Consider the following 14,246-nt stretch of genomic DNA (forward strand, 5'->3'; position numbering starts at 1 on the left):
TTAAGGGAGACAGAATTTATTTAAATGGGGCAGTATTTACAATGTCGTATCATCCATCCCCGTCCCCCACCTGGAAAAAGTGACAAAAAAAGAACAAAATTTATCTTTGCACTTAAATCAGTAGTTAGCTTTTATACATAGTTAACATACCACTCAGTGCTCCAACTGCTCCAAAATTTAATGACTTTCCATCCATTATACTGGCATCACATTCTATCTCACCCAGAAGGTTTAGGTTAGATCCCAATCCTGCATTTGTAAAAGGAGAATCCTAAAAATAAGAACAAAACACTATAAGGCCACATGCATGACAAACTAGATCAAGTCCTTTGTATAACTGATCTGACAGCGCCAATCTTGGTACAGTGCACTTTCTTATTCTAGTAGTTTAATCTTCCACAACAAAAACAACAGCAATTTGAACAGGCATCTCAAATTACTATAATGGATACCGCACATCCTCTATAGAGTGTGATATATCTCAAGTGTAGTAATGCACTAATATAAAAACCAACCACCCAACAGTGTAAGATGATGATTTATATGCAAGCAAAAGCCTTACAACACAAGTGAAAATCTCTTCTTCCCTCCCCTAAAATACAGACTTCATTTGGTCCCTAAGCTGCCAGTCAATTTAAGTAATATCTAATAATCGCTGCATAGACCACAGTGTGCCTTTGAAATTCTTAAGTATGACACAGCAGCAAAAGAGAACTGTACATTTCCTCAACATTCTAAGCCTATGATTGCAGCTCTGCACCCAGAAACAAAGAACCAGCACCAGTAACAATTCACTTAGTAAAGTAATTATTTGATCATTAGCATAAGGACAGTCATTACTGTGATCAGGAAGTTTAACCCAAGACATATTTCATAGAAAGCACAGAACAACATTTAATAAACTAATTAAAAACTAATTCCTCTTTCATAAGCACATTCTGTAGCTTTTTGCAAACTCAAGGTTCTCAAACAAGAAGTTTTGAATGCTAAAATTAAAAACACCCATTTTTGTCCCTCTCATTTCATCAGAGCATCCCCATGACTTTAAAGACACAAAGTTTTAAAGAAGCACAGTTCAGAAGTCTCCCTTGTCAGCTCAATATAACTCCCTCTTTCTAGATGCAAGCGTAAAACCGAGTACAGGACAAAGAAAGAGAACAGCCAAAGAGTAAAATTTCAGAGATGCTGCATGCTTTCAGAGTTTTGTATCTGTTTTTATTACAACAGCGTTAACAACCTGGTGCGATGAAGAAAATGGTTGTCTAGACCACATGTGAACATGTTAATGAAATGACATGGTCGTACATATAATATAAGCTGAATCAGGAAATAAGTCTACTGGAAACAGCTCAAAGTTGTGTCTTAAATGTTAAGTGAACTGGATCTTTTTTGTACATATTAATTTGCAATGAATACAAGGAAACAAACCAAAGAGAGAGAACACAGAAATGAAAAATACATTTCATGTTGGTAAGTCAGTTAGCTTTTGTTAACTTCCAAACGAGCAAGTAGTGAGTAAATTCAAAACTTGTTTTGCAAGATGTTGATTCTAATTTAGAGATATTTAAAGTGTTCTTAGTGTCTGAGTCACCAAAATCCTCCTGAAGAATCATGAATACATAACACATGATTAACACATAAACATGAAACAGACTGTAATCTCTCCATGTTAGTTTTATACCGATTCATTATTTTTTACTTTTTCCTTCTGCATCAGCAAAGTACCTCAAGATTTTATCCCATTTTGTCCCATCCTATTTTATCCCACACCACAACAGATATTCAAATTCACCATGTATATTCATTGTGGTGTTCATTTTGTCAGCTATGCCTCACAGCAAGTAAGTAAATTTGAAAAGATTTTAGGATAATGAAACATTTGCAGTTTAGTGCACAGGGAATAACTTTCCCTAGGAGGTGGGGAATACAATTAAGAAAAGGCTGTCAAGATGATGGCCTTGAAAAGATGTGAGACTGCAGAGCGGCCACTGGTTTAACCAACTTCATTGCTCCCAGTCTCTACAACTACAAAGAAAATTAAGCCAGTGAAATTTAGAACAAAAGAAGCAGAAAAGTGATGGAAAGAATCTGAACGTGAATGGTGAAAGGTACTTGTGGAGGACAAAGCAAAACCAGGAATGTATTAGGATGAACAATGCTTAGTCCTCCTGCTGTCCAAGTTCCTTGCCCATGAGTAATCAGAGTGCATAGACCTGCAAGCCTAGAGACAAATTTCTAGTGTTCTGTTCCAGAAAGATTCACTCAGTGCATTATACTCAAAAGCATTAGCAAAGAGGAAGAATTTCAGGCTCTACAGATTTGTCACAGCCACAAAGCAAAGAGAGCTGCTATCTTAAGAGCAGATGTCATGGCCAAATAAAGGGAGTAAGAAGCACCCATGAGAACAGAAGTCCTAGTATCCAGAATCCTGCAGTCAAGACACAAAGCTCTCTACCATCCGATAAACATAATAATCAAAAGAGGGTAGGGGAAAAAAAATAGAGGATACAGAGTGGCACTAGTTCACTTTGTTTCTAAAAAGCTAGATGTGCTTGATGCTTTGGCATAGCACCTTCACTGGCACAACAGCAAGGAAGCACCAAGAGTCAACTTACTCAGAGGATCTCAAGACAAAGGGAAAGCCACCTGCTTCTCCCTACAAAATATTTATCAGAATACTACAGAATATTGGATAAATAAGAACTCTACACCAACAAAACTGTAGATGCCTCTTTGGTGGCAGAAGTCCTTCATCTTAGGACTGTAAAGGAATCTTACCAGTACAACTAGTAACAACACGAGTAACTTCTCCAGCAAAACCAAATAAAGACCAAATTACAAGCACCTGTTCAAAATTTCTGTGGAGCTTTACTGAGCTTTACAATCAGACTGCACTCAGTTAACAAGAATTGCCAAGAGGAAGATGGTCTACTCTAGCTTCACAGATCTGAAAGTGATCTGATAACAGCTTTAGACAGTACAGGAACTGGGTGTGAATGCATGGAATTTTTGATACCTACCTGAGCGTCTCTGAGATGAGATATAAGCCTTTTAAATGAGGCAGGGAAAAACCTTTATAAAAAAATGGAAACAGAAATTCACACCTACTTCTATGTATAGGCAAGGACATCAAATACACCACATAAATACGTGTCTTTTTGAAAACATGAATCTCTGCAAAGTCTCACCAAAAGATTCCAAACCTCTGATATACAAATGGAGGAATACAACTTATGAAAATTAAGGTGTATTTTGAAATGAAAATTCAAAACCTTCAAGGAATGCAGAAACGCTATTAAAACAGAAGCATGCATGCTTTCAAAGAGGGAAGAAAATAAACTGAGCTAACTGAAGCAGTCTCTTCATATCCTCAGACAGAAAAATGCAGTACTGCAAGCACTATATGACTACCATAGGACAGGGAAGTACCCAGTCAAAGCATGTATCCAAGAAGAGGGACAAAGAGAAAAGAGGAAAAGTTTCATAACACAGAAGGTATCTTCAGGTATATACTTTAGTTTAAAAACACAAGCAGAGATCAGCCTTTATATTTCTAAGGAAACTGAAAAAAGACAAGGTGGCAAACAAATGAAGCATGAACTTTGCTTATTAACAGCAAGTCCTACTACCACAGAAAAGTAAAAAGGAAGAGAAAAAAGATAAGCAAATGGCTATTCAAAGCATTTTAACAAACATAAGCTTTCAATTATGTGAAAAATACTAGACTACCTGGCACTTACACCACCACTGAAGTATCTCTAACTTACAATGTAAACCTGTAGCAAAGGAGATAATACAATGATTGAAGACATGAAACAAGAGTTTCATTTTGCCAAGTTAGCCCATCTTGTAAAAACTCCCAAGCTACCAAGGGTATAATTTTTATTTTTAGAGTCCTTTTTGCTTCAAGATATATTTATAAATGTTCTGGCAGCAAACACAGGCATACTGAAGTTTCTTGCTGTGGTCAAAGTTGGAATGCTTGAAGAAGTTACTCAACACTATGACACTAATAGTTCTGAATTACATCTAGGCAAACAGTTAGGATGCTCTATTTTCAACGTGCATTAAAAGAACACTCCATCCATCTTCGATGCAGTTTTGGCCATGGTTTACTTGCAACTTTAAAAAGGGATTCAAAGTCTACAGGCATTTCTTTTTACAAACTGTAATTTTAAAATTTATTTTTCTGAGGGAATTTAGTGACAAGAAGTAATAGTCTACAAGGATGAGTCATGTCCCTTTCAGTTGAACCAGCCAAAATGTTTTTAAAGAACACTTTTGTCACAGATTACTGTTAGCATCTCTGCTGCAAAGCATCATAGTATTGCTTTTAACCAGAATTAACAACTTCCAGTTCATTACCCATTAAAAGTTAATCCACGGCGACTGCCTTAATACAAGTCTGCTGGCACTGTGCTTTCTTCTTTAAAAAGAAGTCCCTGGGACTAAGATCATATGTTCAAAAAATATCAATTACTTCAAAATTAATAAACAAAAACAAAGAAAAGCCAATTTAACAAGTTCTTTCACTGCAAAACTTTGCTGACAGCCACACAAACCCACAGCTTGAGTATACCAACAGCTTCAAAATATCCTCTGCATTCATCCGTAACAACAAAAAAAGCAAAATAAATTGTGCAATTTCAGTACAAGGAGATTGAAACCCAAAATGTGACATCCGTATCCCCATCAATCATATTAATTTCCAATTTAAATGATGTTCATAAAGAACATTCTACTGAAGTCATATTAAAGAAACAAGTGATCTACACACAGTATTAATAAACTTGGACTAAACTTAGAAAAAGTTAGAAGTCTTCATCATTCTTCACAACAAACTTATGTTCTTGTCTCCAGCACCTGAACAGAAGACTTTCTGAAGTGCTCTACAATCAAAAAGTTTGAAATTGCACATTGTTGTCACAGCCAGCCATAAATACAATCAGCACCTGGTTTTGCTGAAAACTGCAAGGTGGGTTTTTTTGGAGGGGGGTGGGGTGAAGGGGACCTCCTCCTCCCCCCAAAAAAGCTGCTCAAATCCCTTGGTGTTTCAAGAGAAACCCAAGACTTCATAGGGTGGCTGACAGCAGGAGTGCAAAAAGAAATGGTACTGCTATAATGTCTTTGGAGAAGCATAGAGAGCAAATGATGAGTCTTATGAAGCACCTTGCCCAGACCCATTTTCTTACCAAAAGCTGAAAAAGGTAACATGTTTATCTGTTTCTCTGCAATGACAGAGTTCACAAACTGGAAAACATAACTGCCTTTAATCGACTTATCAAATACAGCTGACACTTACAAAGACCAGCACAGTTATTTTAACAGTGTTCTGGGTCAGCTGCTCTTGCTACTTTGCAAAAGAAATTTACCTTTTCTCTAGTTAACTATTAGCATTATCATCTTAATCACAGAACACTATTTCAGTTGAGATTCATGTAGTTCAACAAAGAAAGGCTGTTCTCTCTCCATTTCGAGCCCGGAGAAATAAAACAAAAAAACAGACAGCATACCACAAGCAAACTGTCAGCTTGCTCATAAAAGATCAAGAGCAAGTCTTGCGCCTCAACAAGTCTTTGAAGTGATGCCTCTTGGATTAGCTGAATTTCTGTGTAATACGAGTTGTGTAATTGAGCGGAACTGAGGAAAAAAAATAAAATCATCTTTTGTGATGCTCCCACAAAAAATATTTGTGCCTTGCAAAGACGACAGACTTTTGGAATACAGCATTAAAAATCCTAGAGAACTGTAAAAGTGACTACATATTTCAGATAGACTCACAGCAATGTGTTCTACAGCAACCAAAATATCTAGAAGTTAAAACAGTACTCCACAACAGGATCTGTTATCACGTTATACAAACTTTTGTTGTTCTGTATCTTAATCTGTATTAGTGACATGTAAACAAACATTGTTTTCATACAGATTTTTGGTATGCATTTGCCAACTCAAAATGCTAACGTACTTTACAAAAAGTCACTATTTTTCCTGCATAAACAAAAAGGTAGTGATAGCTCATTAGAGAGACAGTCAACACACAGACCTACATTTTTACCCATCAAATTTTGTAATTGATGAGAAAAACCTATTCTGGTTGCTTTGTTGACTTGCCACATGCAGCTTCTGGTTTCCATAGAGCAATAGGAAAAACGTTGGAGTTAAAACAGAAGATGCAGCTCCAAAAACAACAGAGATGTCTGGAGGTGGTGTTCAGAATGAGATACGAGTAGGTACAAACCTTTCAACATTTTGAAAGCTGACAGTCTAACACTCTGGAATTTCTCCTACAAGATCCAAAAAATGGCCACTGCAAACTACACCATTTTCTGTTTTGACTATACCTTTGATTTTTCCTCAATGTAGCTGCATAGCTATGTACTTTAATTTAAAAGAAGCCCAAATCCCAAACCCTATATCCTTTATCTCAGTAACAGAGAGAACAATTCAGTGGTTATGTAAATCACTTAATGAATAAATGAAAAACAATAATTACATTAATGACAGCAGTACAACCTGAACAAAATAATATTTAAACTTAAAAACAGGAAAAAGGAAAAAAAATGTTTTGTTCAACAGTACACATAAAAATACTACCTAAGATAATTATAAAACCAGAAAGTGGAATGATGGCAGGCATCATCACCAGAATAGCGGCAAGACAGATAAGGAGAAAAAGGTTGCTGATGGGAGTAATTTCATAAAAAGGTTTTAATTTCATCTTAAAGCCATAACTTCTTACATAGATGTCGCATCAGAGTATTTAAATCTACTAAAAGCAGAAAAGTCTCTTGGGGATAACTAAAACAGATAAAATATTTACCCCAGGCACAGCTGCAAAGAGATCAATAGCTGTTAAGTTAAGCTTCTTAAAATATGTTTTGTTCTCTGTAGCTCAGGAACATGATAAAAATCACAACATAATTTTTTTTTTTTTCCCACTGAGAAGGGAACTGACACACGGTTCTTGTGGAATAACACACAATCTTGTGGAACAACAGCAGCCTCAGTTTATGAAAGTGCATTATAAATAATTCCATTAGAGAAATACACATTAGAATATAGGTAAGTGGAAACAAAAGCTAAGATAACACATGAAAGCATATTTGAACACGACAATAGAGACCAAACGTACTTTTTAAAGCCAAGAAGTTTGCCAAGTTAAAAGTCTGACTGAAGTCTTTGGCTCCTGGTCAGCACGTCTAACACATATCAGAGTACTGCCTGCCTGCCTTATGCTAACCCTATCAAGTATGTTAATTAACACTTTCCCAACACACGTGTAAGCAAATCCACTTCTAATCTTCTCAGAATACTACCATAAATTCCAAACTCAGGAAATTATTTTTACAGCAGAACATTCCCTTGCCTTCCTTCTTTACTAATAAAGTTGGAGAAGAAAATTATCTCACAGGGACATTCCACTGAAGTCAGATGCTCTAAGAACTTCACCACTCCCAAAAAGACACTTTTCCAAATACCTCAAACAGCTATGCATCTCCTTATGATTATCAAGACTTTCTATCTTAATTAACAAGTACCATTTTGAAGTAAAAGCATTACTTGTCCTATTCTCCTACACACAGTTTGTCATAAAAATCAGAAAAAACATTATCTTACACTGAAGTCACGTTTCTCTGAACAGCCTGCTTCTAGTCTCTTACCCTATCAGAGACTATACAGAAATAAAGTAAAACATGTAAGAAAAAAAAGCCTTTGGCATCCACATTAATTTAAGCACATAGTACAAGTATGTTGTGGGACAAATGAGAATTTAAAATTCTTACTTCATTTTCATATAGTCCTTTAAATGGATGGAGAGGCAAGCAGCCTTAAACTTATGCAATCATAAATAGATTTAGTAGATAAATTAAAAATAATTCTTCTGTAGAATTAACTCACTTTTGTAGAATTATCCTGAAGAACTGAAAAAGGCATGAACAACATAACCCAAGAAAGCATACTCAGACACAGTTACCTCAACATAATTCCTGTATGAGTGTTAATAGCTCTAAAGACTAACTACATCTAAATTCTTTGGATCATAATTTCAAGAAACTAAACATAGTGTGAGATATTAATGCAAACAAAAGGAATGAGGACTTATCCTAGAATTTCTAGTTAACCTATGAGACCAGTAGCATGATTTTTTCCCCTATGTAAAAAGCAGAACCAGTGCAGTCTACCTGTAGCTTGGTAAGTCAGAAAAAAAGTTCCCTAGAAAGTTTTCAGTAAGTCTTTCATCACTGTATTTATTCTTGAAACTTAAAGACTATCAGATAAGGCATGCCTAAGATGACAACCAAACTGTACCAAATAGACAACTTCCATTCAGTTTACATTTTTAGATAGTCTTTAAATAGATTTACTCCAAAATATAGTGGAAAAGCAAAAGATAAAACTAGCATATCTTCATGTCTGCACAGATAACTAAGTATTTACCATTTGAATTAATACCTTCCCACAGAAAAATCTGGCAATGTACCTGAGAGACATATTTACTACTAGTCCGAAATTCATACCTCTAATTCTATTAGTGCTGCAGTCACTGCATCTGTTGCAAGAGCACCAGCCTGTAGCTTTTCAATTGCCTGTAAAACAGAATTTTTAGTTGACGATTAGGAAATTCTAATATTCTGTGACTAAGCCCTACATTTTCCTAGTCTTGTACAAAACAAAATCTTCATCTAATTAGTTTAAAATGTAAGAGGACATAAAAACAAGAGGCATTGGAAATAGTCAGCGTGCACCATGTGAGGGCAGAGCTAAAGCCAAGATTTACTACTCGGACATTGCGACACTGCATGTAGCAGCAGATTCCTGCATGATCAGATTTATAGCAAAACAAATTCTTATACCTGGTGTCCTGAAACACATAATGTTTCAGTCAAGAAGTTTCTAATTTTCCTTCCAAGAGTCAACAAAAACTGCTAGTACCTTATACAGCAATTGTCACAAAATTGAACAGAATCTACAAGTAAGCTAATCTAAAAGCCAACACACGAAAACAAAACAAATACACCAATAATATCTTCCAATTATATACGCCCATAAAAATGAACTTCTAGAGCCTAATATTATTTCTTAGATCCATACTGGACAAGACTTTACAGTCAAGTTCTCTCAGGGAATCCCGGAAAACAACTATAGCTGCATCTTCAGTTGCAAGGTAAACCTGCAACTGTTTGTTCTTCATACAAGTTATGTATGTTGGTTACCTAGCTTAAGGAACCAAACGGTATCTCAAATGAGACTTAAATTCAACAGCAAACAACGTTTTTTCACACATAACTAGCTGGAAAATGAGTATCATTAGGACTGATGCACAACTTTAATGAAGCTAGCATGACGCTTGGACGATTTCTGAGGCTTCGCATTACAAAATTAGATCGGTATTGGAATTGAGCAACAGAACTGTAAGATGAAGTGGTAACTATCACAGGCCAACTCTGAGACTCTTCTAAAAAGCCTCCCAAGCTCCCCAGCTCCTTCTCCCTGGAGAAAGCAAAAGGCATTAGAAATTTTGGAGATAGGTCTTCCAGATTCTCATTCAACACTTTGTAGACAGGACTTGCCAGTTCCAAAACTAAGTTCTTGGAGGAGATTAAAAAAAATTTCATTTCCATGGAAATTAAAGCCTTGCCATTTCTCCCTTTCCAGCTTTGGGAAAAGGGTTTTGCTTTTTTTGTTTTGTTTTTCCTGTTTCCACCTCCCCTCCTATTAAGAAGTTAAGAGCTATCAAGAAAAGAATTCTGGAAATCCCTGTATTCATGGAGCAATCTGGATGCTAGAGTTTAAATAAATTCCAAAAAGAGTGGACAGAAATCCCAGAGCCTCAGGAACAGTGCAGGAAGCCATAGGAACACTCCATGTAGGTACCACTGTGACCTTCTCCTGTTCCCCCACTGTTCTTTTGGTGTCTGTTATTTGCCACCACTGATGATAATGTCGCTGCACCTCATGGCCACACACTCTATTGACTCTGTATGATGTTAACTGTCGCTGCTCCATTTTTCCTCTAGAAATGCATACAGCCTGAGTAGCTAAATCCAGATATGCCCATTCATACTGAAGGGACAGCATTACCAAATATATTTCTTATAAACCCACTACAAGACTGTGGAGCTGGTAAGACATACCTTCTGACAGGCTCTTTTGCACACATGCTTGTATTCTTTAGCTTTGGATTCGGAATGATAACCTGCACCTACAATTAAGGCAAAAGGAAAAGAGATTATATTACCTGTCAAACTACAGCCTATAGATCGCATGAAGAATTAAGATACTGGCAGATACAGCCTTATTCTGGACTACATTGGGACTTCATTTTTGTATCAATGATTGACAATTTTATGCACTCCAACGTTGATTCAAATACACTCAGTAAACTATAAGATACAGAGCATACATGCAGAAGCACACAGGTATAAATCTCAGCGCCATACAATCTCTTCCTATAAAAACTGTCCAAGAGATTCCAGTTTTGCTCATCCTTGGAGGATTTCCAGCATTCCTTTTTTTATTTATTGTCCATTACTGGGCAAAAACCTTGGTTTTAAGTCAAACCCCATTTTTCCTTTTACCACTGATTTGCAAGTTTACAATTACCATTCTGCTCATCTTCTCATGTTTATGCTACGTTTTTAGAGCTCATGATGCCTGCTTTAGAACCAGGAGAGCTCCCGGAAATAAAGATCACACAATTTTTTTCATCTTTTTCTCATTTCAGTCTTTATGTCTATCTTGTTGCATCTAACTATTTTGCCCTGTTTTGTAGTCACTGCTTCCTACTTCCACACTATTCGACTAAATACAGCATCAGAAAAGTAACAGACAAGACTAGCACACTGATATTTAAATTCCATCATCTTCTGATTTCCTGGTTTTTGAACTTGAAAAATATACTTCGATTTACCTCAACTTTCCTCTCCTCTAGGAATGTTAGCTTTGAGAAACTCTAATAAAATAACTTTTAACAATACAAGTGAAAGAAAAAAGAATTTTAAACAGAGTGAAGCAACCCAGTAAAGGACAATAAATTGAACACTTCTATTTGCTCTTAAAATAGAATACCAGGGTCATCAAATATCAACCCAGAATAAGCTTTTTGAGGTTTGGGGTTTGGGTTGTTTTTTTTTTACCTTAAAGATTTTGTAAGCCAAGTAGCATGTTGGTTTTTCAAATATTTTAGGTGTCACCAGGCTACTTTGTTCAATTTCACCTCATTTCATCACACATATGCTTAGAACAAACAGACAGCCAGATACAAGCATCACAAATATTTTCAAGATTAGCAGTATTTAAGAAAGAATCTATTAGAAAAGAAATTATTAACAAGACACACATAACACATAATTTTTGTATGACATCCGAGTGGATGAAATCTTCATTACATATAGAAAAAATAAATAGTAATTCACTTAAATACAAACAAAAAATAAACTTGGAGGAAAACTTTCAAAAGGGTAAAAAAAGTGAAGTTCTGCAACAAATGGCCTAAGGAGGTTTCAAAAAGTCTTAACTAGACTGTCCTTAGACTTGTCCAGCTAGACAAGAAGCTGTCAGTAGCAAAACAGGTACGTTTGATCCTTCTGCAGGGTAAGGAAACAGACTGAAAGATCTCTCACATTTTGTAGATTTCGGAAGCTTAGCAGATAACTGCAGAATTTGACAGGTCATAACCATTTAATTTAGGGATTTTGTTTGGGTTTTTCTTTGTCAAGGAGAAAAAAACTCCAACATACAGAACACCTGAAAAACCAACACTTTTATTAACACTTTCCAGGATCCTGCAGCCAATGCAACTTCCAATCTCTCCACTCCCAGATCTACACACAACGTTAATGTCACTTCATTAACATACTAGTAGTCCAAAACTAACATAAACTTGTAGTTGACATTTAATTTGTGTACGCACTATTTCCATTCCAGCTTCTGCATCTTACCTGCATGGACAAGCACAAATCCCACTCGTTTCCCTCTTTGGGTTTGCTTTGTTTCGGGCTCTTTGACCACCACTTTCACAGCTGTAACCTGAGACGATTTGGAAGGTAACACTTCTACTGAACTTATCCCCTTCTCCATGATCATACATTAGGATCACCATCTTCTGCTGGAAAAGAGCATCCTTCCATTCAAAAATAAACTCTGGAGAGGAATCATCCTAAAACCAAATCACATGTATACATTAGATACTGATTTCAAGAGATTAATTTCATACAAATAACTTCAGAAAGGACATCTGGAAGAGAGGTTTGAAACAAAGAGAGTATGCCTCTTGAAAGAAGGGCTTCTAAGTTCTGCCTTTTCCCTAGCTAACAGTACTAATGAAACTTAAAACAATCAAAGTCCATGTTGCAAGTTGAAAGCAGCTTGTTTGTTACAACTTAACTTGTACCTAATAATCTTTCCAGACATTATAGGGAATGGTTGATCTAAGGCTTGCCCTTGACTGACAGAAAGCTGCTTTCCATGGTCTCATTTTGTTCAACAGTACAACTTACTTCTCCATCCTTCATGCCTAACTAGTTTTTAATGTAATGATGCTCCACAGCCACAAACGTTACTTCTTAAAAGTGTCATTCCCTGCTCGTGTAGAAAGACCTAAGCAGCCCTGTAGTAATGCTGGCAAAGCTGAAAGACAGTATATATGGTTGAATGGCAGAACCTCCTATCCTTAAATCACATACTGGCATCAGTGCCCAAGTGATTTTGTGTCTCCATTTTATATAGGGGATGTAGAATCTGTGCATTAACACCAATTCAATAGTCATATGAGGCATTATGAACATGTACTCCAGATAATTGTAGCATATGAGTAAACACTAAAAAATGCCATACCTTTTCCTTTCTTTTGCAGGCCAACAGCTGTTTAAGATCCTATAATGAACTGCTACTCTTCCATACTTTTTCATCCCTTACCCTTATTGTTATCCATTAATTTGCAGGGGGGAAAGAAAAGAAGAAATTAACTTTTTTTTATGGCAAAGTATTTCTAAAAAAATGCCAAATAAGCCTAAAACAGTGAAAGAAAGTTTGCCTAGAAAAGTGTAAGGATAGCTACCTGTGATTAGTGAACCACAACATGCTTAAGTGGATTTCAAATAATTTAGTAACCCCATTTATTTTTGATCTTAAACCTTAAGATGTTTGTAGAATTTAATGTTTACAGAAAGTTCATGGAAAAAACTGTCAATATTTTCTAGTATACAAAACAAAAACACTCTCTAGCTAAAGTACAGAATTATGCATTTTTCAGGAGTTGGAAAACAAACTCCCTGTATTTAGTGCCCCTCTTAGCCACAGCCTAATACACATTAATCCTGACACAATATTATTTCTCTAGTTGAGCAGGTAAAATTAAAACCAGAGACATTCTACATGCTGAATTCATTCAGGAAGTGAACAAGCATACAGTGTTAATGCACGAAGAGAGACAAGCTCTATAACACGTTAAAATATCCCAATATGATGTTTATCAGTCCTACCATCTTGAAAGGGACTACCTGCAACCTAAGAACACTAGAAAGTGCGTAGAAGTGAAAAAAATGAGATGTTTAGTACATAGGGTTTAAACCACAGATTTTGCAAATGCTATACAGCTCACTCCATTAATTAAATACCACTTCATTTAAACAACCAACACAATGCAAATGAGGTTTAGCAAGAGTCAGCACCAGCACAGAACAGAAAAACTTCCTGCTTTACCACAACCATCCTTTCAATAATGACAATTAGCACAGCTTTCTAGGAAGTTATTTATTTCTGCTAATTTTTTTTAGATACTAAGCTTATATAGGTGTCTTCATATGTTTGTACATTTATATTTTAAAATTAAGTATGAACTTATTATTATTGTCATAATTATATACATATTTATATAAAATTAAAGACTGCTACAAGACATAGCCTCTACAGAGAGAAAAAGCATTTTGTTGTCCAAAAAGTTGGACAACATCCAACTGTAATTATCTCCTGCACAAACTTCAGAGCCAAAATTAGTCTGAATATTAAATTGCTTCTTTTTTACTAATAATAATTAAGAAAGCTCCAGGCAGTAAGCTGAAAAACAGTCTGTTTGCTACAAAGTCTGCTCTCCTGCATCTTATTACGCTACACAGAATGTCATTACAGCAACAGAGGCATGACAAAGACTTAAGTAAAAATGACAGAGAAGCAAGTAAGGAACAAATACTCTTGCAGAAACAGGAAAAATAGCGTGGGTGACGGGAAAGACAAAAAGAAGGTAC

General features: G+C 35.9%; 1 protein-coding gene across 1 annotated transcript in view; it reads right to left on the bottom strand.

The window, feature by feature from the left end:
* Positions 1–12,160, bottom strand: part of LOC104627106 (threonine aspartase 1-like) — a 19,974-nt gene extending 7,814 nt beyond the window's left edge. The window contains exons 1-4 of the mRNA XM_010295214.1: positions 11,943–12,160; positions 10,137–10,204; positions 8,520–8,588; positions 151–271 (exon numbers count right to left, since the gene is read on the bottom strand). Of these exons, the coding sequence (XP_010293516.1) occupies positions 151–271; positions 8,520–8,588; positions 10,137–10,204; positions 11,943–12,087 (403 nt within the window). The 5' untranslated portion in view covers positions 12,088–12,160. The remainder of the gene's footprint in view (positions 1–150; positions 272–8,519; positions 8,589–10,136; positions 10,205–11,942) is intronic.
* Between the last annotated feature and the right edge of the window lie 2,086 nt (positions 12,161–14,246).

This window comes from Phaethon lepturus, unplaced genomic scaffold (assembly GCF_000687285.1).
Source record: "Phaethon lepturus isolate BGI_N335 unplaced genomic scaffold, ASM68728v1 scaffold10169, whole genome shotgun sequence".
NCBI lineage: Eukaryota > Metazoa > Chordata > Aves > Phaethontiformes > Phaethontidae > Phaethon > Phaethon lepturus.